At 40.6% G+C, this 26,514-nt stretch overlaps 2 protein-coding genes across 5 annotated transcripts in view; one reads left to right on the forward strand and one right to left on the reverse strand.

Annotated features, from left to right (window-relative positions):
• The window catches only part of iffo2b (intermediate filament family orphan 2b), a 31,678-nt gene extending 17,664 nt beyond the window's left edge, over window positions 1-14,014 (forward strand). Inside the window, exons 2-8 of one of the 4 annotated variants that reach the window (XM_037767035.1) lie at window positions 4,424-4,484; window positions 6,866-6,973; window positions 9,238-9,408; window positions 10,546-10,694; window positions 11,169-11,382; window positions 11,528-11,626; window positions 12,963-14,014. In XM_037767035.1, the coding sequence (XP_037622963.1) occupies window positions 4,424-4,484; window positions 6,866-6,973; window positions 9,238-9,408; window positions 10,546-10,694; window positions 11,169-11,382; window positions 11,528-11,626; window positions 12,963-13,208 (1,048 nt within the window). In that variant the 3' untranslated portion in view covers window positions 13,209-14,014. The remainder of the gene's footprint in view (window positions 1-4,423; window positions 4,485-6,865; window positions 6,974-9,237; window positions 9,409-10,545; window positions 10,695-11,168; window positions 11,383-11,527; window positions 11,627-12,962) is intronic. The other 3 variants (XM_037767045.1, XM_037767051.1, XM_037767060.1) reach the window with 3 other exon arrangements.
• A 2,708-nt stretch (window positions 14,015-16,722) lies between these two features.
• Window positions 16,723-26,514, reverse strand: LOC119492256 (telomeric repeat binding factor 2, interacting protein). The gene is made up of 9 exons (XM_037776584.1): window positions 26,384-26,514; window positions 24,456-24,701; window positions 23,633-23,778; window positions 23,205-23,440; window positions 22,055-22,150; window positions 21,260-21,926; window positions 21,030-21,130; window positions 19,275-19,847; window positions 16,723-19,178 (listed from the first exon to the last, which is right to left on the reverse strand). Exons 2-9 carry the CDS (start codon window positions 24,683-24,685, stop codon window positions 18,957-18,959), a joined length of 2,271 nt encoding a protein of 756 aa, XP_037632512.1. The 5' UTR covers window positions 24,686-24,701; window positions 26,384-26,514; the 3' UTR covers window positions 16,723-18,956.

Below are 26,514 nucleotides of genomic sequence, written 5' to 3' on the forward strand. Positions count from 1 at the left end.
GTTGTCTCACTCAAACTTTTATTTGCAATGAGCCACAGAGGCTTTGTGGAATGAAACGCAACCACACCTCAAAGTTTTCCCTGCGCTCCTTTTGATATTTACTGCACATCCCATGCCCCTTTGGTATTTACCGCCTGTTGCACAACAGAATCATTTCACCTCCAGGAAATATTTTTTCTTCTTTTTACTTCTGGCAGAGATAAATCAACCCCTCCAGATTAAATCATTATGGATCCTGCCATAAAAGTACCACCATGAACGCTGTCATTAAAAACAAAACTATCACGCACAGGAACGTTAGTGCAACAGATTTGGATGTGTGCATGCGTTGTCCTCTGGCACGGTGATGGGAAAACATCGAGGCAGCTCGCGTGCAAACTCCCAGACATACCGCACAAGGCAGGGAGTGTTAGTTGGCAGGCGCTGCAGGAATGCTATTGTTCATCAGATAAAAAATTGTATGAGAAACTGTCTATTTGATGTCTATTTGAAACCATCTTTCTCCCTCAGTGATGCACCGCAGTAAATCCTCTTAAATCAGTTTTTCATGAATCACAGAATATGTAGTTGTGTTTTTTTTTTGCATCCATTGAAATGTGAAATTTTGTCTCTTTTTTTCCTTCATTAATTCCATTTGAACAATTTGTGTTATTGTAGTTAATGATGCATTTCTGATTTAAAGTGGCAGTAGGCAGATTGGAGCAAATATGATTAAAAAAAGTTGTTTTTATAAAACGGTCACTATATCCTGACAGTAGTACATGAGACAGGTAATCTGAAAAAATCATGTGCCTCTGTGTCCTCCGGTGCTCCTTATGGCATCTGCAAGATTTAGATTTAGATTTATTTTTACAGACTGGAGGAAAACAACCAATCAGAGCCGAGCTGGAGCCTGCCGTCTCTGAGCAGCTGTCAATTCAAATATGAATCAATATTCTGTTACTGTAATGTCTATTTATCGCCTCAAATGTTTTCAGAAACATCTTGTAGTGTACTGTTTAGCTGTAAAATGAGAAAGTTTGTGAGCCGGCAGACATGTTGAGATCAGTTGAGGAAATACCAAGCACCACCCACCAGCCGGAGCAAACGTTCTCATTTTACAGCTAAACTTTACACTACAAGATGCTTCTGAAAACATTTGAGGAGAGAAATAGGCATTACAGTAACAGAATATTGATTCATATTTGATCAGCGCTACCTAGTTTGACTGTTTGATTGGAGTTTGCGAGTGATTGACAGCTGCCTCCGTTGAATGAACAGCCAATAGGAACGCTCTCTCTCTGAAATGACCTGTGATTGGTCAAAGTCTCCCGTTCACGGCTCGATATTCTAAAGCCTGAAAACAGAGCCATGAGGAGCTGCAGAAGTCTAGTTTTCTCTCAGGACACTTGAATTACAATATGCTGAAAGGTTATTATGGAATTTTTGCCCAATGATGCCAAAAACATTCTTCCGACTGCCGCTTTAAGAAAACAATTACCCTATGTTCATTGCCAGATTGGAATGGAGGAAACATTTCTAAAATAGCTCAAAAACAAAAAACAGATGGTTCTTTCTTTACGGGGCTTTTCATTTTCTCGTGTGTCTTTATGTGGCTTTTAAAAAATGTGCATAATTGAATTTTTGCTTTGCCTTCTATCTATTTTAGTTTATTTTTGCCTCCCAAACATGCAAAAGAAACCACTGAATTTATTGCAGCAATTTCAGTTGGCTTTGCAGGATGAACTAACACATCTGTAACACCGCACAGTTAGCGAGAGTACAAAAGCCGTGCCTGGCAGTGAGCAGTCGACTATGAGTTGACACAGGCTCCAACCCTCCTGCCGTCTTTGTCCTTGTAAGGAGACGCCGGGTGTGTTCGTTTGACTGAGTCACGCCAAAGGTAGAGGAAGAACCACAGATATGGCAGACCGGCCAGACAGAATACTTTCTCTCTGCGGTGGTGTCATCTTTGTTTGGATTAGCCATTTTTATCTGGATGCTTGAAAACAGTCGGTGGTTTTCCATTAAGGCTTTTATGGATCTCTGAATTTATAGCTGCTCCAAATAATGTGGAAGCAGTTGCTACTTCGTTCTGACAATGACTCCATTACCTATGATGGATGACATAAATGGCCTTGACACATTGTTGACACAGGGAGGCTTTCCCTCCATCAGTAAGTCGATTTAATCACGTTGTCCAGTTATCACCCGCGGTTATTAAAGCAAAGGACGCGGCGTGGTTCCTTCAGGAAGTGACAACACTACTGATGCGGAGGATGTGATGCAGTTGTGAACCCCATCGACCTTAGCCAGAGTCCTGCGGCAGACAGGCGGGGTGTTGTGTGGACACAGTAAAGCAGCTCTGCCAGCATTTTTAGAACAAGGCTTCAATCACTGTGCGAGCTGGCACGCCCTGCCAAGGAATACTTCTCCCTAATTAGACAGTGTACATTCAGTGGCTTCTGAATGAAAACAAGGCTGCATTTAGTTAAGAAAGTGAATCTCTAGTGACGCATGTTGTGATATCAGAGTGACTTCAGGCTGTGTAAAGGCTACACTGATGATGTCATCTATCTATCTATCTATCTATCTATCTATCTATCTATCTATCTATCTATCTATCTATATCAGCTTTCTCCCTTACAGTAAACATATATGGTCAGGCATGCGCTACAGTACACACAAATGTTCCCACTGACTCGTCCTCACACACGCACAGAAATCCCCTCTCATTACATCCTCCACTGTCGTCGTCCCAGAGTGGCTCATCCTCACATGGGTGTCTGTCACTGTGCGGTTACTTCATATTACTGAATGGGCTCCTTATCCATTCGGAACCTCGACTTCTCTTTTGGGAAGCGTCCGTGACTCAGCAATGCCTGCTGTCTCATATCTCAGGGAACAGGACGAGAGTGTATTAGGAGCACACAGCTGAACTGACTGATGCAGAGCGCTCTGTGACTTGTGGCAAAATAAAGAGGCTCCTAATTTTGGTTTTACATATCTGCCATGGCGCAGATGACTGATATGACCTGTCATGAGACGGAACGGGAACTGTGCTGCTAATGATAGCCTGCAGCTTATGGGGGGCGTCTGGCACTTTATTTTTAGCCATGCTAGCGGTATATGGCTGTGGGGATGGTTTGTCAGACGGTCGGTTGGTTGGTTGGCCCATCACTTTGATCCAGACTGAAATATCTCAACAACTATTGGATTGATTGCCGTGACATTTGGTTCACACATTCACGTGCCCCCTCAGGATGAAATGTCACCACATTTATGATCCCTTGACATTCATGCTAAGCATGCATGCTAAAATTATCATACCTCCGTAACATCAGCATTTGAGCATTGTCATTGTGACATTAGCATTGGGCTCAAAGCCCCGCTGTGCCCGGCCTCACAGAGTGGCTAGCATGGCGGTAGACTCTTCGTCTGAGTCATCTTATTGCTTGCACATTGACTAAAACAATAATATGAGCTGGGTGTTTTAGTTTGATTCATCTGCACAACTGGTGACTATGATGTACCTTGATATCAATATGGAGACAATATTTAAAGGTTGACTATTGGTGCTTTCACAAAATATTTACAAAATGAGATTTTTGATAGATAATCATCAGTAATGTGGATATAATGACTGAATGGGTAAAGCCAAATAATAGAACAGCTAGAACAGTTTGGCAAGTTCAGAAAATGACATCCCTTTACTGTAATACGGCCTTTAAAACCAGGAAAAGACAACACTTATTACGATATCCAAAATCTACGACGATATCTAGTCTCATATCAGGCCCTATTATGATGTGATGAATAATTCAGTCATCTTCAGTAAATATTGGAATAACTATTAATGGCTATGCAAAAGGGCCGCTGGTGTTAGCGCATGTTAAGCTCTATAGGTTTTATCTCTTTCAATAGCACCACTAAAGATGTGTGTGAAGGTTCTCAGTCATCCAGGTCATGGATGCACCACTAAAGATTTGCATTTGCTTTGAATTGTCATCGGTGATATCTTGTAACTCCCTCCTGAGACCTCATGAGGAAAGAAGCATACAGTTAGCATGAAGGAATTCAGGCTGCAGCAGCAGAGATACTCCACCCTTTTAGGTGTGTTAAAGCTCAAATGTCCCTCTGTTAGTCACTCAAAGGTTTGAAAACTATTCATGAGTAATGTTTGTTGTGTTTGGAGAAGGATAACTTCATTCTCTATAGTTTTTTTTGAGGCGGTGGGATTATAAAGATGACTGTACAAAGGAAGGAAGGAGACAAAAGACTGGAAACAGGGAGGGGAGGTTGGCGTGTGAACACACACTGTCAAGGGCATTTTGTAATCAGAGATGGGAGTATTATCCCCACAAAAGTACCATTAACCTGTCTAGTGGCCCTTAGGGGACCGGGCCCAGCAGTAACTGACCCACCTCTGTGTTCTGTGTTGCAGATGGGAGGAGGAGGTGTCCAAGCGAGAGCAGCTGGAGTCCACGGTGGAATCCATGCGACAGGTTGGGAAACATCAACAATGAAATATATTCCACTAACATGCACGGCTTTTTGAACTCCTGCCAAGGGCCGTTTACCACCTGCAGACAAGGAGCATGAATACGATCAGAGGAAAAAGCGTGTGTACGCATACATTTTAAAAAACTGCTACTACAGCATATGCATAAACATTTATATATAGCTCAGTTCTTCGTGGTGTTTCATTGCGTGTGGACTCAGCAGAGCTGGACGAGAAGCAGCAGAAGGATGTGTGTCAGATTATAAAAACCACATTACAAACCCATCAGGAGGAGCCTTCTGGCCTGGATAAAGATATAAACATCAAATATCACCAGCAGACGACCATTATGTTTCTGTTCAGAGCAGGCCGTGGAAATAGATGTAGAGGCAAAATCAATTTACAGTGTGACACCTTGAGGCTATATCACAAAACATACACCATCCCAGCTGGTGAGAGTACCTCATCTGGTCGGCATCCTCTCCTCTCTGCTTTTGCGCAAATCGATCAGTGACAGCATGCGTGTATGTCTTGGATTCTGGGTCAGCAAAACCCCAGATAGAGAGGTGGAGTGCCATCCCACGGGGGTTTTAACCTTTTAGAGCACACAGGCCGATGCCGCTGTGTATGGAAGTCCTGGAAATCTGTTGAGAGATAGAAAATTCAGTGCAAACAGCCATTTATTGTCAAGGGCTCAAAGCCAAAGGGCTGTTACCGTGCGCTGACTTAATACAGAAACAAAAAGTGGCACTCCTCTAATGACAGAAGAAAGTCAATAGGGTTATCTTTTAGTGTTTGTCAGTTCAGTCTTAAAACTGCTGAGCACATGTTTACTAGCTAAATAGGAAAGCCATGCATTTAGTGGGAAATTAGAAAGTGAGGCGGGACCATGAATGTGATGTTCTAAAACAGATTTGAGTACCAATTGAGAGTTTTAAAGTTTTTGAATGTAGTGTAGCTAGGTTGGGAGGGTCAAGATGTTTTGGTAGACAGGATTTTTAGTTGAACCTTAAAGGGAAAGTTTGACAACTTGGTAAACACGGTTATTCACTTTCACACAGTTATATCAGAAGATCAATTCAACTCTCATGTCTGTACGGTAAATATGGAGCTACAGCCAGAAGCCGGTTAGCTTAGCTTAGCATAAAGACTGGCTCTGTCAAATGGAAACAATATTCACCTACCAGCCTGTGTACAAACAACTCGTTGTGGTTTACCGGGGGTTATGCCATGGATGTATAAAGAGAACTAGATAAAGCGTTGTAGGCGGGGTCCCGTTCATTCCTATGAGAGTTGCTCAGTGGCGCATGAAGCCAAAATGGCTCGACTGCAGAGAGATAAATTATCCGGATCTTCCGGCGATCTTCCGCATCCATGTGGCCCATAGAGCAGGCGCAGTGGCGTTTCCTTTAACCCCGTCTCCCAGCCCTCGCTCCAGCCGCGGTCTGGGTCTCATTCACATGAACAAAGGAAGGAAAATAATTTGGCTATTAGTGCATTTTACAACTTTTAGGCCCTAATGATTTAAATAGTTCGTACTGGGAAGTTTATTCACCTAAAAAAATTATCTGCTGATTTACAGACGTCTCTTTCCAGATGTAAGTCTATGGGAAAAAGTCTATTTGGCCCCAATGGCATCACGTGACGGACACATAAGTTATAATTCAACTGTTTAGACACTACGAAAATGTGCTTCTTTATTTCTCGCCAGTACCTTCTGACAGTCTCTGCTGGTTACCTGAATCACTGTGTCTTGCTAACACATAGTCTGGCACACAACTGCCTGTAAAACCCCAATATGACTATTTTCCACTTTGTTTTTGGTCAAATTAAACAATCAAGATATAATGTCTTCATTTTTTTACAGGCATTTAAGTGGTATCGATTGTCACACCTAACTCTTGACAACAAAGAGAATTAGCATATTTCCCATTCTCTAATTTACCAAAACCTCTGTGTCCTGCCTTCTTGTATGTTCAGTTAACACACATGCAAGGATACCTTTCCTTACATGGCTACAGCTCCTGTTTTAAAACACTTTATGAGTATCGCTAAATGCTTTCAGCAGAGGCTCACATTTGCATCATCTCAGTTATGTAAATATGAAATGGAAAGGAAACTATGACCTCTGGGCACTGATCATAAAAAGCTAAACAGTAACCAGTATAAAACTGTATAACAGTACAAAAGCTCTATTTGATTTGAAGGGCCTTATCTGAATGCAAGTCTTTTATCTACCCGAATGCCTGTTATAAACATTTATTGAGTTATGGAATGTTATTTTGCGAGTTTATTGTGGTTAAGCATTCTTCACTAACCCTAATAAGATGTGTGTTTACCCGTTGTGTGTCTTATTTTAACCCTTTCCCTGTGGCGTCCTCTCAGAGCGCCGAGGAGTCCACCGAGGTCCAGGATGAGCTGAGTGAGAAAGTGGACAGACTGAAGGCTGAACTCGTGGTCTTCAAGAGTCTGATGTCCGATGTAAGTGCAAGGGTGAGGTCAAGAACAGTCTGATGAGTGATGTGACTATTTGTTCAGTGCTAGGGTGAGGTCAAGAAAGAGTCTGATGAGTGATGTGACTATTTGTTCAGTGCTAGGTCGAGGTCAAGAAGAGTCAGATGAGTGATGTTACGTATTTGTTCATTGCTAAGGTGATGTCACCATCACTTCCCTGAGCCTGACAGAGCTTTCACACCATAGAAAGAGCTGTGTTAACTCCCATACTCAATCATGTTAAGCATGCCAACAGTGTCTGAAGAATTGTTTTCCTAAGCGTCATTGTGATAAAGGCTGTCATTCATACAGGTCTAGATAACAAAACTAAACACACACACCCACCCTTCCTTCCTTCCTTCCTTCCTTCCTTCCTTCCTTCCTTATTTGGGAATAATATATAATGCAAGAAAAGCCTCCAAGACAAGCATCCATTGAAAAGAGCTCAAATAGCAGCTGTAGATCAAGAGCACTTCCTGTTCTGTACAGTTGTGTATTGTTCTCTGGCAGGTCTGCTCTAGTGTGATATACAGTTATAATATACTGCAGCGGGCCCAGTCACAGCTACTGCTTGCTCAGGGATAAATAAAGTCGGATGCTGTTTTGGTTGTTTTTGGAAAGCTTTGTTGTTTATCCTGCCTCTCTTCACTTTTGGCATCTGCACATTGTAGATTTTTCATATTATTTTCTGTGCTTGACTTCGTCCCCTATGTGTGAATCCAGAGACGGGTAAGTGATGTAGAAGTAGTGGATCTCTTAGGTTAGACTTAGTGGTTAGACATCTTTTTTTCTGCTCTAGATGTGGTGACCCTCTTGTCGTTGCTCCTATTGTTAAAACTTTCACTGTAGCAGGAAGAATCAAAATATATATACGACCTATTTGTATAATCCATATCTGCCCTACCAAATCTTACCCAAACAGAATAGAGTGCTACAGGAGGACATGAGTTAGCATTTTAGCTCTTCTGGTTCCCTCGTCTGGAGGTCAATGGGTTTTTAATGGGTTTTTGGTTAGATGCCTGAAATAAGGCCTGTGGTTAACACAGGCTTAAGAGAACTTAACGTTTTGTTTTACGACATTAAATAAATCAATAATACCCCACTCCTGAATTTTGAAGCTTTTAAGTGTCTTAAAAAAGGCGGTTGCTAACAGGTAGCTAAATCAGACTACTAAACGTCATCTCGCTGACACGTCCACCTTTACAGCCTCGTTGTGTATACTCACGTTCACGCGTACGTTTATAACCTAACGTTAGATTTTTACTTCTGGTGATTGCATTTATGCTTCAAAAGATTATTTATCAGATTATTTTACGGAACAAAGTGTGTGTAAGTATCATAAACGTGTGTTTGCCACAGAGTTTATTTTCTGCAATAATCCAAAACCCAATGGAAACATCCTATTGGCTATTTGTTGAGGGAACAATGGTGATGCTAACTAATAGTTTTAGTACTCTATATAGACTGATGTTTTATTATTATTTTTTATATTATCAAGAGTGTCTTGGCTAAGAAAGGCAGCAGTGACCGTGAATTAAAGATAACACAAAATAATAACACAAGATCAGAATTAAACAAAAAGGCCATTATAATAGAACATTTTGTGCATCATAACCGGTAATTTAAACTGTCATCGTAAAAGAGCTGTCAAGATCCATAAAGTAAATATGACATGAATGGTAAACATCAGATACTACAAATATGACATCAATCAATTGACGTCAAAAACCATTAACAGTAGAGCTGCAATGATTAATCGATTAGTTGTCAACTATTAAATTAATCGCCAACTATTTTGAAGATCGATTAATCGGTTCAAGTACTTTTTTTTGTTAAAATTCTCTGATTCCAGGTACTTAAATGTGAATATAATTTCTAGTTTCTTTACCATGACAGTAAACTCAATATCTTTTTAAGTTGTAGAAAAAACAAGACATTTTAGGACATCATTTAGGGCTTTGGGAAACACTGATCGACATTTTCTCACATTTTATAGACCAAACAACTAATCGATTAATAGAAAATAATCAACAGATCAATCGACAATTAAAATGATCATTAGTTGCGGCCCTAATTAAAAGTGCAAAAGACAAACTGGTATGGAGATGATTTTACCAACACTGACTTTGTTAATTCCTGGAACTGATGTAATATGACCAGATGGAAGTCAACTTAAGTTATTCTCCTGCTTCAGTGAATCAACTTCACGTACTGTATGTTTGGACTGCACATGACATCTAAAACCACTATCATCACTCTTGCAGCAAATGTCTGACCTGGACACCAAGATCCAGGAGAAAGCCAGGCGGGTGGACATGGACATCTGCAGGCGGATCGACATCACGGCCAAACTTTGCGATGTGGCTCAGCAACGCAACTCCGAGGACATGTCGAAGATGTTCAGCATCAGTCCGGCCCGGTCGCTCCCAGACAGGGTGGGTACCCATCTGCTGTTTCACTGTTGGACAGTAACTGCAGAAAGAAAAATGAATTATTCTGTGAAGGAAACAGGTCAGCACTCTGGATATGAAATCAGAGCTGCCAGTGGCTGAATGTGTGTAGTGACTGTTTTGTTTCTCACTGGCTGATCATGCACTCAGTGACCCTTCTAAAAGGTGCAGCAGGAACGCACGTCTGCATGTTCGCAAACACTCAAACAAACATATAAACATACAGAACACTTACAGTAGTGACTCTTGCATATTCACACACACACATATACATGCAGAAAAGTGAAATGCTGATGTGGTAACTCTTAGCTGTACACAAGGTTATCATATTGCGCCGACAGTGCTGGTTGAAGCCCGAGTATAAATCAAGCTGGTGGCTTCTCTTCTCAGTGTTTATGAAGGAGATTCCACACAAAAAGAGTCTCATCAGGAGACAAATTTAAGAAGCAGGCAGAAAGTAGAAATGCTCTTTGCCAGGGGCGATCTAGGGTCAGACCTTTAGGGAGAATGTGATATGTACAGTCAAGGGCGTAGGTTTCGTTTCAACATTGGGGGGACACATAATAAGCAGGTCTGAGGGTCCCCTCCCAAGGAAATTTTGAGTGTCAACCACTTCTTTTTCTGCATTTTGGTGAATTTTTTGCACCAATTTATGCCTTTTCTGCATCAAATTATGGTGTCTTTATGTCTTGAGGTGGGACCCCTTTGAAAAATTGCCACGCCAGTTTTCCCGCGCCAAAACTAAGCCTCAATTTGGAATGTTATTTTTTTTTTTTAACATGACATGGTTTTTACAATGTATTCATTAGGTTTTCTAGTTTCATATGATACCAATATCTTCACTCTAGCTTTATGACTGCTACAACCTCTTAAAGACAGTAATGTCAGCCGTGATCCCGCGGGTCTCAGAGGGTTTGATAATCATTTTTTAGGGGTGCTGAGATTAAATTTAGGGGTGCTTTAGCACTCCTAAAAAAGAGTCTAAAATGTCAATGCTCCTCGCAAACCATTCAGGAATACTACCTTATTGGAAGCTTATGATCAAACAGCATTAGTTTTCAGGTTTCATCAGGTTTGCCTTGGATCGTGTGTGTTTATAATTCTTTGGTGTGTGTTTTGCAGGGTGCCATGGCCTGCTGCAGGAGAAAAGAGCGTAAAGTGGTGTCTGATGAGGAGAGCTCAGAGATGGATGCCGAGCCCAGCCCTTCAGAGGAGGACGTACCCGGGTCGCTCAACATCACGGACGAAATGAAACGCATGCTCAACCAGCTGTAAGCGACACACTCAGACACGCATACATAATGCACCAACAAAGCACACACACACACACACACCAGTATCAAGTCCTCTCTGATTTGAATGAGCCTAAATATTATCTGCAGTTACACCAAACGAGTACAGTTTTGATGGAACTATGTATTCCTTCATCTCCCTCTAGTGTTTATATGGAGGGTTGCAACTAACATGCTCATTCAGCAAAACTCTGCAGATACTGTAAATACTGTGGGCGTTAATTGCTCTCTAATTGTTTTCACTAATCACTAACCCTTAAATATTTTAAAAAGAAAGTTTTCAGTGCCTGCTCTTTTCCATAAACTCTTCCTTCCATCTATTTGTCTTCTTCGTAAGCTCATCTTCCTCTGTGCTTGTGACCTTTTTGCTGGATCTGCTGGCTGTCATACTTGTTCTTCCTCTTCTCTCTCTCTCTCCTGCTCTTTCCGTTCTCTGTCCTTGTCCCTACGCAGACATTGTTCAGATAACTCCTTTGTTGCCAGGCGCGAGACGTTTGAAATAGACGACGACTGCGACAGTCTGACGTGGGAGGAAAACGAGGAGACTCTGTTGCTGTGGGAGGACTTCACAAACTACAACATCCCGGGCAACATCCCGGGCAGCATCGCCGCGGCGTCCGGCACGGTCGCCGGCCCAACCTATGGTAACGGTGCAGCTTCTGATCCGGTGAGTCCCGTCTGCATTTATGGTCCTTTTGCACAGTATATGGTTTTTAAACTCACGCAAGGCAGCCAGTAGATCATTGCTATGGCTGCTGTGTCAGATGTTTACTCATGCATGATGAATGAGACTTGTGTCTGTGCTCTCTAAGGACTCCCAGGATGGAAGTCTTGGCAGCCTCATTGATGAAACAGAGTCGCTATTTAAGACCAGAGAGCAGGAGTACCAGGAGTCCATCGGCGAGATCGAGGTAGACAACGTAGACTTGCAAGCACAAAGCAAACACATTAAAGCATATTAAAAACATAAACAACAAGAAACATTAGCTGTGATTGATGGATACTATTCTCCCACAATGCATTGCACAAAGGTAATGGAGGAAATACTCACAGCTGGACAAAATTGAAATACATTTTGGGTGGTGGTGAAACAGCTCCAAGGAAATATTGGAAAATGTTTGGAAAAACATTTTGAGGTCTATTTATGCAGTTTAATTGGCAGTTACCTCAAACGTCGCAGTTTGATTGACAACCAACGTATTGTATCATTTCCTGTTAGTATAATATGGTATGTTGGTATTTTTGTACAATAACTGCTATATTATGATGTTTAATATGTTGTACATAGAATTAGTTTGTAGTATTGATTTGGGACAATGCGGCTGAATCCAGGAAATAGTCCATCTTTTGATCTGGTTTTCTTGGGGACTGTATGAAAATCATTAAGAAAGGAGAGACAGAGCAAGGGACTTACACCAGATTTATATTTTATTTCAGTCTTTTCTTTAGGTGTACAGAGATGTCGCCTGTGCCTAAACCAAAATGTTGACTTACCGAGTGCATTTTTTTATATCATCATCATGATTAACTTCTCATCTTTTTACTGTATTTTTACTGGTGTAAATAGGCTTCCATAGCATTTTCTAGATCAGTGGATCCTAACCTTTTTTTACATGTGACCCTGTAAAAAGAACCAATGTCTTGCAACCCTTTATCACTGGTTGCATTATGTCTACCATTTGATCAGTTTAATCAATTTTCTTGTTCTATTTAGATAACTTTCAGAGGTCTGAGGAGATGGAATTATTCAGTAATTCGCATGAAAAAATTAGAGGAAAAAGTAGAAGAAAAAAAAAAATTTAGGAGGCAGAAATGTTTTGTTGGGTTTTGTTTGTTCTATCATTTTAATTATCTGGTGACCCCTTAGATTCATCCTGCAACCCCTTGTGGGAAGATGATTGACAGAATATTAGACACTGACAGTAGTCAGTTAATAGCCATTGGTTTAAAAAAGAAAGGAGTGGCTGTAGTGCCATAGTTTCTAATGTGCAGTGTGGTCGATATTGTGAAAATGATTGTTCCATTAACTAATTAAGTTTAAAGTGGTGTGCCGTTTTAAATTCTTCATGGACTTTGAGTTTTCATGATTAAATAAGTTCAACCAATTCAGCACTGTTATATTATCTTGAGATATTGGGATGTTTCAGGGGAGAGTCCATCTAAAACGTTAATAAAGCTACGCAGAGCGTCATTTTCAACCCAATCTCTTACATCCTCTCTTTGTTTAATCCGTTTCCCTTCTCTTAGATGGAATTGGCCACAGCAAAGAGCGACATGAACCGACATCTGCACGAGTACATGGAGATGTGCAGCATGAAGAGAGGTTTGGACGTGCAGATGGAGACCTGCCGGCGGATGATTAAAGGCGGCAGGAACTCTCCCTCCGTCAGCTCCGTGGCCAGCAGCGACTCAGGGAACACGGACGAGATCCAGGACGAGATCTCGGAAAAGGACGCAGAAGCTGAAGTCCCTTCAGTTGTCCCCATTAGTTGATGGCTGCATTACCGGGCGTTGTCCCACCTCTTCCTGAACGCCCCTCATCGTCAGGGGTCAAATGTGTACATGTGTCCACCCTGCTAGAGAGGTGGAGCAACCTAAAACTGGGCCCGTTTGACCTGTTGAAGTTCTGATGGTCGTGCTCACGGATGCAGGCCCACAACTGGTGCTTTTATACTATTTCTGTTGTTTAGGAAGTGGTGGTGGCGGTCTTTGCTTCACGAAGAGAACCGGTGCAAGTAGAGTCCGAGCTGTGCTCTCTTCCTCACTGCTGCCTCGCTGGATCCTTGTCCAGAGCTTCACATCATTTTAGGGGAGAGAAAAAATAATTCTCTAATATTTTAAACTGGCTGAGAAGTATTTTGTACATATTCTTACCCTATTAATGTCCTTTTATTCTAAAGGAATTGAAAATAGTACATATTGTGCTCCTCCACAAAAAAAAAAGTACATCCATCTTTACATATATTTTTTAATATTTCATTTAGATAGAAAAACGTCTCTGCACATGAATTGGAACACTATTTTGTTTTTGTTTTTGTTTGCGGTTCAAATTAAACTGTTGGGGGGTGTAAGTGTCTTCTGCCAAGGAGACAAAACAAGGAGTGGAGACAAATGGTGTTGGAGTTCTGGTGGTTTCTGAGGGAACTCTGCAGAGTTGCCAAAGTCGACAGAGGAAAGGAGCACAGCCTTTTGATGCATCAGTGCACTACTGACGTTCTATGCAACTTAGCTGGCCTTATTTTTGGACTGGCTTTCACCCTCCCTCGTTTCTCTTCAAACCAATACAATTAGCCTTTTAAGCAAAGCAGGTGTTTTCTATGTATCATTTTGAGAACTCTTTTTTTTTGTGTGTGTGTGTTTGAGCGTGAAATAATCTTAGTATGGGACGTTAAAAAAAACTGGAACAGTGCCCCCTCAATAAGCGCCTAATATCTTCATTTATGACTATAATCGTCAGCATCTGCCAGATGCTACTGAAACAGGAAGTGCATTGTTCTGATTCTGATCTACTTAATTGAGGAAATATTGTTCTCGTCTTGTGCAGTTCACTTGTGCACATCAAGACATGTTATTTTAAAGAACCAGTGTGTAACAATTAGGGGGATCTATTTGCATAAATAGAATAGAATTAGGGCTGTCAAATGGATTAAATGTACCTTAAAGGGAGATTAGTCAAATATTTAATACTCTTATCAACATGGGAGTGGACAAATATGCTGCTTTAGGCAAATGTATGTATATATTTATTATTGGAAATCAATTAACGACACAAAACAATGACAAATATTGTCCAGAAACCCTCACAGGTACTGCATTTAGCATAAAAATATGCTCAAATCATAACATGGCAAACTCAAACCCAACAACAGCTGTCAGTGTGTCAGTGTGCTGACTTGACTATGACTTGCCCCAAACTGCATGTGATTATCATAAAGTGGGCATGTCTGTAAAGGGGAGACTCGTGGGTACCCATAGAACCCATTTACATTCACATATCTGGAGGTCAAAGGTCAAGAGACCCCTTTGAAAATGGCCATGACAGTTTTTTCTCGCCAGAATTTAGCACAAGTTTGGAGCGTTATTTAACCTCCTTCGCAACAAGCTAATATGACATGGTTGGTACCAATGGATTCCTTAGGTTCTCTAGTTTCATATGATGCTAGTATGCTAGTGAGCCCGCCACAGCCTCCAAAAGATCAACTGCATTAATGCAAAACTTTGTTGCATTAAAACAATTTAGCATTAACACGTTATTAATGCGTTAACTTTGACAGCCCTAAATATAACATTAATAAGTATTTTTTCACTAGTGTATAATCACCTGAAAATACAAATCATTGTGTTTTCATTAGCTTAGAATGAGCCGTTTATATCTACATAGGGAGCGGGTCCTCTTCACGGAGTCCGCCGTGTTACACCGCCATGTTTCTACAGTAGCCCAGAAACCAAATACACCAAACACTGTTAACTTTGTCTGCTTGGACTGGAGTCGATAACGTTACTCACCCACATACAAACACACTGTATGCACTGTACTCTTACAACTGGCTCGAGAGAGGGCGTAGTTCGTAGTTCTTCTACTTCACAACCTGACCACTAGATACCGCCAGATCCTACACACTGCTCCTTTAAATGGCTAAAATACAATAGGTTTTATAAAAGAAATCAAATTAAAGTTATCACAGCCAAACCATGCCCTCTAACATCTTACGTAAAACCAAAGGATACATTTCTAAAAGCTTCCCTTCCACATAATCTTCATTGATGAAAATCTTATGTTGTTTTTTTTTGTTGGGAGAACCTTTATGTTTGTTTGTGTGTGGTTTCATTATGAGCTGTCCTGCTAGGGGACTCTGTTCCAGACGGGTTGCACATCCTGCTTTGTCTCTTCTGAATCGGGGCTAAAAGTGACAGACTGTACATAGAAGGCTGTAGGCATGTGATCGTATACCCCAGAGGCCTTTTTGTTCATATTATGTCTCATTGCAACAGATTGAGATGTCGATTTCTCGCTTTCCAGTGGATTCACGTGGAAACCGATCGGCGCATGGGGACAGAAGTGATCTTTTAATCACCTCTTTGTATTATAATGTACGTACGGTTTGCTGGATCAAAGATTAAGTGCTACTTCAATCTTGAAGTTTTATAGAAGCAGAATGTTAAAACGCAGCCTTTTGTTATTTCAGCATGTTTGTGGGGGAAAAAGAGCTATGGTTTTCTTTAGTTTTTTTTTACAACATTATTTTTTGAACTAAATAGCTGCAATGCAGACTGTGCGTCAAACTTAATCATTAATTCATTGTATTTGTGGCATAAAATGTATTTTTCACTGTTTTGTAATCATTCTATGTTAACCAAAAAAGTGTGTTATTGTCGCCATATTCTGCTTTTCCAGACGTTTCGGTCACTTATTGACCAAATCAGATCACCCATAATAAAAACTAATTATCCAAGACAAGAGTGAGGAACCGTCTTACTCACAGATATCCTTCATATCACTTGATGTTTGAGTTGATGTAAAACCAGCCTGATAAGAAACAAAGAGCCATTGTTTTATTAGTACTGTACTTTATATCGCCATCAAACGCTTTATTTATTGGTTGAAACAGCAGGCGTAACACAGCCCGCTCTTCCTTGTTTAGATCGTAGCCCACACCACCATCACACTAACCAGCCAACCAAAGCAAAGTGTACAGTGACAACATGACAAAGATGTAAATCAAGCTATGAACCCTTATAACTCTGGAAAACTATCAGTCTCAGTGTTTGTTCATGCCCACCACCACGTGTTTAGTTTGCAGACACTTACAGGATTTTTCAAAATTCGTGCAAACTACGAGACTTTACGTTAAGTGTATTATCTCCATTTTCTCCTCTCGAAGCAGGTCAAAGTCAAACGACATCCGGTTGATAAAACTGTAGCAACGCTCCTTAATGAATGTAGCGTGATTGGAGGCTTCCTCTATGTAGCTGTTTAAATCCAGGGATATATGGTGTGCTGTTTTTGGAGACCTTGGTATGTTTTGCTTTACTAAACGGGTTCTTACCTGAACAACTTACAGTATGTGTGACCTAGATGTATGTAAATTAGGTCCGGGTTGGATGTGAATGTTTCATACTAAAAAGGGTTTTATAGGATTGGTTTTTATCAGTGTGGTACTGGGATTAAATGGTTAACTGTCATGTCAACATACAGTTTTAGACATCCATTGGCATACACGTTTGCTGTTAAATGTCATTATTTCTTGTATTTCATTTTATGACGGGGGAGATAAAAGGTGCAGCAATACTTGTGGCCATATTTGGGTGTGTTGGATACTGGTCTTTGTGTTTCATTTGCATCACAGGAAGTATCCTGTTGGTTTCATTTGAAGTGGTTGATCTGTTTGCTTTAATTTAATTGCTTTTCTCTCTTAGATTTGTTATTATTTTTGTTTAAACTCTTGATACAGTGTATTCATGTGGGTCTGGGGCAGAATGTTTAAAAATTATGAATGTACTCTATTGATATTGGGGGGAAAAATGAAATAAAATGGTGGATTGGATAAAAATCAAGGCTAATTTGTTTCTTTTTTTTATACTTTACACTCACAAATAAACTATTCTAATTTAAAGAGTAGGTTTCATGTGTTCAGAAAATGATTTTTTTTTTTTTTTTTAAATTGTAGTTGTTTTGTTAATATAATATACTTTAATGCTCTGTTTACAACCATTAGTAAAAGTGATAAAGTTTATTATTACTAATATGTACGGTCTATTCTGTAGTCAAAGTGATTTATATAGTAGTTATTTAATGTTACTGTAAATCTGGGCTGCCCAAAGTTTGCCCGTCATAAGGTTCGATTTGGTCCCCCAGATGTTTTCTAGCAAATTGTTTTTTTTTTTAAAATTGTATCATAAATCACTGTTTATGCGGTTTTATTTTTTGTGAGGTAAAAATGCTCTTTGAATATATAGAGTGCCTAATCATCAATTATTTTTGATAAACTGAGCACGGCAGGCAGAGTGACACTTTGCACTGGTAGTCAGTTTGACGGGAGTGACATAAGAAAAAAAATTAAAAAGCAAAGACCGTGACACACGGACAAAAAGGCATTTCAATTAGGGCCACTTGGGATCCTAGTACCATTTTGCATCTTAACAATACAGTACAATAGGTTTTTGCATTTGGCTCGTCGCCCACCATTAAGTTTCAATTTTGGCCCTCCAAAAGACAAAGTTGGGGCACTTTTGTTGTCATCAGAAATCCATTTTGTATTGCAGTTCATTACAGCCATGGATATACAAAATATAATTGTATAATTGTTGGAAAGTGTGATTTACGTAATCCAATCATTACCATCTATTTCAGTGAAGATGAATGGCTTTACTCAAAATGGTGATTGTTGGTATTAATTCAAAAATGGACCTTGTTTTTCTCTACACATTATTTCCTGTACTATTTCCTGTTAATGACAAAGTGGATATAAATTGCTCTAACACCTAAATCTGAGCTTTTTACTTCCACTTGGAAATCCAGAAAATTGTGACAGTGTGTGTATGAAACAATGCAAGAACTTGGTTGCAGTAATATTTATAATACTTTCAGTAGTCGAGGCACATTTTGTTACACTAAAAGCAGCAACTCTTTTTAGTTAAAGGGTACCAGTTTAACTTATTTTCATGTTTTCATTAATCTGTGACCACTAGAGGTCCTCCTCTCACAGATTTCATACAAGGCCCAAGTGTCATTTTTCTTTTAAACACTCAGATGCAATTTGTTCAAAGTAAGTGGTGAAACACAACACATATAAAACAAGAACATTTATTTATTTATTTATTTATAATGCAAGCAAGTGTTTTAAATGGTATAAAACTACTGTATATGCAATTTAATGTATACAAACAAATTTAAAACCACATAAAATAGTATTTTTATGATGAATGCATTAAAAGATTCTGCTCCTAAACAAAGGTATAGAGCATGGCACAAATATTAGCCTCTTCTTAACCTACCTAAAAATGTTTAATAGTTAAAGCCTCTAGTTTAATTTTCTGATTTTATCACTTCAAAGTTAGTCAAGAGGAGCAGCAATTAAAGAGAGGGCCACAAAATGTATAGTTTTCATGCTGAAAGAATCAAATGTCAGCTAACCAGCTCACTAATTTCACACTAGTTAGGCTGTATAATAGATGAGTTTACTCCTTATGTCCAGATCTGCTTACTCCTCCGTTCTATTAGTACTAACCTGTCTTTCATTTTCATCCCTCTACCTCGAGGAACATGATTCTTTTGGCCACGCCCTCCTCGCTGTATTTCTCTAGCAGCTGCTGTCGGACCGACAGATCAGCCGAGATCAAAAGAGCGTCGTCACAGCGACTCCAAAATGGTCCTGAAATGGAGGAGGGGTTCAAAAGCTGCTCCCGGGCAGCAGAGAAGTCTCCGCTGGTCCTCAACAGGGCTTTGGTCACACTGACTAAGTCCTTCAACAAAAATAGTTAGGAGAAATTAGAAATGCCAAACAGAATATAACCAAGAATGCATTTTTTAGGATGCATCTCTGGCACCACAGTGCTCACCTGGTTTGTCTGCTTCATCAGCTCTTTGATTCGCTGCTTGTCCTCTTCCAACTGGACCTGGGTCAGTGAAAATGCAGCGTCTTTGTTCACTGTTGGCTGTGGCTTAGATGAAGCTACTGGATTATCACCAATAAGGGACTGAGAGTCTTCCTCCTGAGATTCCCTGTCGAATATGAACAGGTGGGCCTTGGAGGTTGCATTGACAGCCTCGGTGGTTGCAGGTTCAGTTGCTGCAGGTTCAGTTGTTGCAGGTTTAGTTGTTGCAGGTTCAGTGGCTGCAGGTTCAGTTATTGCAGGTTCAGTTATTGCAGGTTTAGTTGTTGCAGGTTTAGTTGTTGCAGGTTCAGTGGTTGCAGGTTCGGGGCCGCCTGTCTTTGGCAGGCAGTTGCTACTGGAGGTCTGGGGCTCTTGCGTGTCCTCCTGGAGGCGTGGTCCATGTTCAGGGTTGGACTTTGTGGAAGTACGTGTGTCTGCAGCTGTGTCTGAAGTGGGGAGCGGAGGTCCTGTGGATGTGGGTTTTGTCATCACTGTTTCAGTTGGGTTTTGGATATCTGGAGCTCCGTCCTCATCAGACTGAAAGACGGGAACATGACAGTTTAAATATTTAAAGAACAACTCAGGATTTTTCCATGTGAAAATAATATGGTCCTTTGACACTGCCTTTGTGTTCAGTGCACATGCGAGAAGTTTGCCTTCGGGGCTTTCTGCCAGAAAGGGTTTATTCTAACCCAAACCACGATCTTTTCCTAAACATAACCAAGTAGGCTTGTTGCCTAAACCTAAAAGATTTCTGCCAGAAAGGCAAACTTCTCTTATGTGGGTGTTCAGCCGCATAATAGGGTTTTATTTGTGGAGGGGAACATTTGAGCAACATTTTTTGTGTGATGAAGTGATGAAGCAAAAGATAATAGCAACTAGAGCTGAAGCCATTTGTTGATTAAAGGTATAATATGCAACAATTTCCTAAAATATTATGTATAAACTGATTAATCCCTCTTAATCATCACTTATGCCACACTAGAAGTGTGCGGTGGTGTCTGTTTCGGCAGAGCCCCTGTCCTCTGTCTGTATTTCCTCTTTTCTTCTTATTTTGCTTAACCCGGGACGCTTCTGGCCGTCTGTAAGCTAACCTTTGGGCCCCACGTGGGGTTGTAACCCCCAGCCAATAACAGCGCTCAGTGTGGGCAGCCCGTTCAGGAGGTTAAACATCGCCACTGTGTCACGCCCCTCGGCTTCGGATACCAAGCAGAAGTATTATACATCGATGGGCACAAGTCCCCCTTTAGATGCTTTGCGGCTGTATTTGATGGATGAGAACAGGTTTGTTACATCGCTGTGAGTTCCCCTGTTCCTCTGTCTCTCCTCTGCTGTGTCAGTTTGAGCGAGGCGCAGACACACCAGGTAGAGAGGACAGCTTGCCTTTCGGCTGAATTCATTCAAAATCCGTAAACTCGTCATCTTCCCGCAGGGTTGTGCGGAGTTAGCCGTGTGTTTATTTGTGTTTTAGAACGTAACCGCAGTGAAACCATCAAAAAATAACATTTTATTTCTCTGATTCACTGCTTTGTTCCCACTAACAGCGCGCTCTCTCCCTCTCGCTAGTTGAGCTGTGGTGGAGGGGCCAACTTTGAATGCGGTGTGTATAAAATCACCAACCAACAACTGTTGCATATTATACCTCAAACTGACAAATCTAAAACCTTTTGACAAGCAATCATTTATTTTTTTAGTGTGCTATTCTCTGCTGTGTCTTACCTCACTTTCATCTTCAAACTCCTTTGTAGCCAACTCTAAAATCCCCAACTTTCTCTTTTCTTTCTTCTTTCCTTCCTGTGGCTCTGAATTAGACTCAGTATCTGCAAAACAGTGATGGAGGTAGAAAGAGGAGAGGAGAGATCATCCACCCTGCACGATTGAACATTTTACTCAAGTCTTCAGTATAAAAGCTGTGTTTTGTGTCCCACCCTGATGCAGGTATAACAAACCTGCTTGTGCTGTTTCAGAGACGACAGCTTTTTCAGTCTCCTCCTGTTGACTCTCCTCCACTGCTGCTAGACTCTTTCCTCTGGCTCTCTTAGAAGGCGGCTGGTCTACTGTTGTGTCAGTTTGAAGAGGAGACTTAACGGCTGATTTAGTTTTCTTTGAGGGCTGGAGAGATGAAGACGATAGCACTGGAGAAGGTGTTGAAGATCTGAGTTTTTTGGCATAAGGTTCAGGCGATGACATCATTTCGACGACAAGCTGCCTGCGTGTTGAGCGACGCTGCGGTTGTTCCGGCTCAAGGGAGGCCTTCTGCTTCTCTTTGGGCTTTTTCTGAGGAGGGGTGTCGGGCAGGGACTCAGGCTGATCTGGAAGAGAGTCCTCTGGCACACTTTCTTTTTGTGGAGAGATGATTGTTTGTGGTTCATCCATTTCTGGTTCTGCACTATCAGCTGGAATGGGGCGAGCATCGGTCTGTGTGTCCAAACATGGTCCCTCAGGTTGGGGGGAGTTAGATGCTTCAGCTTCTACAGTCTCTACCTGTGAGCTCTCAGCTGGCTGTTTATCTGTCTGTGAGTTCACATGTTGCTCTTCTTCTTGGGGAGGGATGGATGTTTGAGCTTCCACAATCTCTGGTTGTGTGTTTTCAGATGGTTCGGACAGGGCGTCTATCTGTGGAGACACCAAATCTGTTGTGTTCAGTTCCGCTCATTTGAATGTATTATTTAAATCACATACAAACTTACTATTCAATACTTAAACTGTGGTGTTTGTCTTAGGCAGTGAGTTCTGGTTACTACCTGTGTGAGGTCTGTGTCCGCTGAGTGTATCTGAGGTGGAGTAGCATCTTCTGCACTGGAGGTTTTCTGAACATCTGTCTCTTTATTTCCTTCTACCTAGGAGGAGACAGAGGAGAAACTTCAGGCTTCATGCCTATAAAAGATGTGACTATGAGTAATCTGGAAGTATTCCAAAGCTGTTGCATTATACTGTATGTGTTTTCATGATCACCATGTTATTTAGAAAGATTTAAGCAAAAGTGTGTACAATTGATTTCTTTTTGTTGGCGCCACCCAGTGGTTGAATAAAAAAATACACTCCATAGACGTGATCTTGCAATATTAACATCTTGATTTTTTTTTTTTACCGTATAGAGAATTTTTGTATATTTTGACAGCCCTCATCTGACACATAGAGACAACCTGGATGACCTGCAGAAGGTGGCATGTACAATGAACACTCCATTGTTTCTCTGGTATTACTTGGGTATACTGATTGCTGGCTACCTGTGAGAACTGCACTATATTGAAAGGTGTCTCATATTTCGTACACATGCATTTACATCCATGAGGGGGACATAATACAATAATATAAAAACAGCTTTCAATATATTGTAGCACAATACAGCACCAAATAAATAAACATGTCTCTTAACATCCTCCCAACAAAGCCTGAACATTATAAAGCCGAGTTTCCATCAGGAAGTCCAGTTCAGTTCAGTTTGTTACACATTAGTAGGGATGCCAAAATACCAGAGATTTAACAGTCAATACCAGTAGCCTACCAGTGAAATGCCACGATTCTCAATACCAATTCGATACCACGGTAAAAAACAAAAGTGAAACAATAAATCCATGCACTTCAACATACACTCCTTTATTACTGTTTACATACTGGTTTTAGTTAGGAAGTTAAACAGGTCATAATTCCCTCTCTATTATCTATTTTATATTGCTGTGAAAACATCTCCTTCAAATATTAATTAATATTTTTGTATTTCCATTAGCAAAAGTTGTGTCTATTACCAACAGCAGCTTCCAAAACTACGCCAGACACACTACATAGGCTACACTACGCCGTATAATTGATGAAGTGCAGACGTTCCTCTGTTTGGTTGCCGTTGAAATTATTCAGCGAGTGTTCTGTTGAAGATGATTCCAGGTAAATTACCTTGATCTCTCCCTCTGCTGCCTTGGTGTCCTTCTCTGTTGTTGTCACCTCCACAACCTCTGACTTTTTCTTTGCCAGCTGCGCTCTATAACGGTATTTCATGGACTGCCAGCTGTGACTAGTCACACGCTGCTTCTCCATCTCTTGCCAAAGCCGGTTTCCCCCAATCGTTGTCTTGTGCTTGCTGACATGACTCAAAATGGCAGCATCCTCCTCAGCGGTGTAGGCAACCCTGCCTAATCATAATGAAAGTATGACAGAAAGTATATTCATCAGTAGATTTAAAACAAATAAACACAGTAACATGAATTCCCAATGTCATAATCAATTGTAGCTAATACAAAACCAGTGCACATTTCTTTTTATTTGACAGGATTTCAGCAGCTTTTTATGATTAAACTTTGGTTTGTTAGGTCTTCACATCATACCTTCTAAGACTCTAGTTGAGGTCTCTTTGCTATTGTTGAGTCTAGCAGGCTGTCTCGGGACCACTTCAGGATTTAACCTGTAGTCCTCTAAATTCAGCTGTTCACCCTTCTCAACACAGTCGTGAATGTACTGGGTGGACACGTACCTGAGGAGAAAACAAACGGCACCTTCATTTTCATGTTTTGAATATTTTAAAGTTATTCACACAGTAAAAACTTTTGATGAATTAAATTATCCAGCTGATCACACACATACAGTATACATGACAATGCTTCAGCTCACTGTGCTAAAACTTAAAAGTGCTTTTTCATCAGACAGGAGGAATAAAAGTTCATATAGTAAACCATGTTAATATATAGACATTTTTCCATTAACAGTATTAAAGCTCCCCTTTACAGAGCAAAATTCAATTTAATTGTCTACCAAGGGAAGTAGGAAGTATTTTCAATGAGGTTTAGAGGACTGGCCGTGAACAAACAGCAGCTACTGTAAATGTTGTAACAGTGTGGTAAAGGTAAATTACAAAATGTACATTCCTTCTACCCAGTGTGTGTGATGAGACAGACTTTAGCCAACAAGTGTAAGGCTGAGAAGTGATTTATTTACTGTCATTATATATAATAATTAAGCTGTATATGTGAATGTGCTGAGCAGACTAAATGTCAAAATATGACATAAAAATTGGCTGAAAAAAAACATGAACACCAAATAATAGTCTTTCATGGTGCAGCCATGTAGTTTCCTTTTTTATCAACTGAATAGGCTAGACAGTATTCTTCCTGACATAAACACTTTCTAATGGTGTCCCAGTCCAGCACCTACCAGTGAGCACTAGTTTCAGGAATAGAGCCTCTTTCCTCTGGATCAATCAGCAGGATTGCCCCTGGCTGCTGCACATTGCACAACGTCCCTGATCCAGCTGTGATGAGCGGCTGGAGCTGGCGTTTAACAGGACCCGGTCGCAGAAAGAAAGACATGGGTTCACCGTCCACGGTCATGAACAGAACTGGGGAGATGTTAGATTTGGCCACATCCTGCTGTTTGGACGGCATGGTCAAAATGTGTCACCTGGTGGAAGAGGGGGGATTACAGAGTAGACAGTACTTAAAGTAAGGGTAGGCAGAATGTTTTTTGCATCATTGGGCACAAAATTTATAATAACCTTTCAGTATATTGTAATTCAAGTGTTCTGAGAGAAAACTAGACTTCTGCTCCTCCTCATGGCTCTGTTTTCAGGCTTTAGAAAATCTAGCGTTCCTATTAGCTGTTCATTCAACGGAGGCAGCTGAATACTAGGCAGCGCTGATCAAATATGAATCAATATTCTGTTACTGTAATGCCTATTTCTCTCCTCAAATGTTTTCAGAAGCATCTTCTAGTGTACTGTTTAGCTGTAAAATGAGAAAGTTTGCTCTAGCTGGTGGGTGGTGCTTGGTATTTTATTCAACTGATCTCAACATGGCTGCCGGGTCACAAACGTTCTCAGATACAGAAAACAGTGAGCCAACACTATTGCTTCATGGTGATTCAGTGCTTTAGAAAGCGTTGTTTCCCCCATCACTATTTGCAACTTTTCAGTGCCAGTGGATTAGTTGGATACAGCTTAAAGTAATGCAGTCTAATAAAACAGCACTGTAAAGCCTATACATACATTAAAGGTCCCTCATTGTAAAAAGTGAGATTTTCATGTCTTTTATATTATAAAGCAGGTTTAAGTGATATATAAATACTGTGAAAGTATCAAAACACTCAATCCATGGAGAAATACACACAGCCCGTTAAGAAACTGTGTGTTTGAAACAAGCCGTCAGGATTTCTGTCCATTTGTGATGTCACAAATCTACAATATTTAGACCATTTCACAGTTTTAAACGTAAACATACTAAATGGGTCCCAGTTTATTTCCTGTTGCAGTGTATGTTAATGACATCAGCTGTTGGATTACAGGATGTAAACATGGACCCAAACTGTTTCCTAGCAACGCAGTTTTGTTGCCATTCCGTTGAAATGCACTAAAACGGAGCGTTTCAGACAGAGGGTGAATATAGGTGTATTCAGACAGACAGTATGAGAAAAATAATGTGTTTTTTGAACATTAAATCATGTAAACATGTTCTAGTAGAAACCCAAAATACAAGTATGAACCTGAAAATGAGCACGATATGGGACCTTTAAGGTTAAGATAATCAGAGTTTGTTAAACTGTTTTAAACTGGTCATTTGGGAGGATGTAACGTTAACGTTAGACTTTGAATTTCATTGCATTATTCTGAGAGTTGCTTGTAATATGTTGTCCAAACCATATCAACGAGTGTATGAATATATATATTATAGCTTGTTAGTTCACCCAAATGACGTAATGACGTATTACGTTTTGACTAAGAGTCCTCACGTTCACAGCAGTTGGTTGTTGGTTTACTGTACTGTGACTAAACAAAAACCCCAATAACAAGTTAACATATTGGGAAACATTGTCAACACGATTGAGAGACACATGGCTGCAATGAACCGATGATAAAAGACATTATTGGTCGTTAGAGGTATCTAACTGCCGTCTTTAGCCACCTTTTCCTCGGCAGCTCTCGCAGCTTGGCAACGGTTTCCGTTGGTTACAGTAGCTAAGTCCTGTTAGCACGGTTAGCTTCACAGTAGCCCGTTTAATGGCAGAGTTTAGAGAGACTAACGTTAATTAGCTGGTGTTATGATTACATAGAAACACTGCTTGGATCAGATAGTGAACTCAAAACGTACCCTGTAGCGTTCATGGAGGTACAAAGAGGAGTGTAGTTTGTTTACTTCCTCGGTGAGCTTTCCCGCCCTGACAAAACAAAACACAGCCTACTTCCGGGTTTTCTTCTTCGTCGGCACATTGCAGCAGTTAG

Source organism: Sebastes umbrosus, chromosome 1 (assembly GCF_015220745.1).
Source record: "Sebastes umbrosus isolate fSebUmb1 chromosome 1, fSebUmb1.pri, whole genome shotgun sequence".
NCBI classification, from domain to species: Eukaryota; Metazoa; Chordata; class Actinopteri; order Perciformes; family Sebastidae; genus Sebastes; species Sebastes umbrosus.

What these genes read in the sequence shown, in the direction of transcription:
- LOC119492256 (XM_037776584.1), bottom strand. Translation starts at nt 24,685, where the DNA reads ATGCCGTCCAAACAGCAGGATGTGGCCAAATCTAACATCTCCCCAGTT. An exon ending in CGGACACAGACCTCACACAG is followed by an intron (nt 21,927 to 22,054) that starts GTAGTAACCAGA and finishes GTGTCTCCACAG; the next exon opens with ATAGACGCCCTGTCCGAACC. An exon ending in TGATGAAGCAGACAAACCAG is followed by an intron (nt 19,179 to 19,274) that starts GTGAGCACTGTG and finishes TTTTTGTTGAAG; the next exon opens with GACTTAGTCAGTGTGACCAA.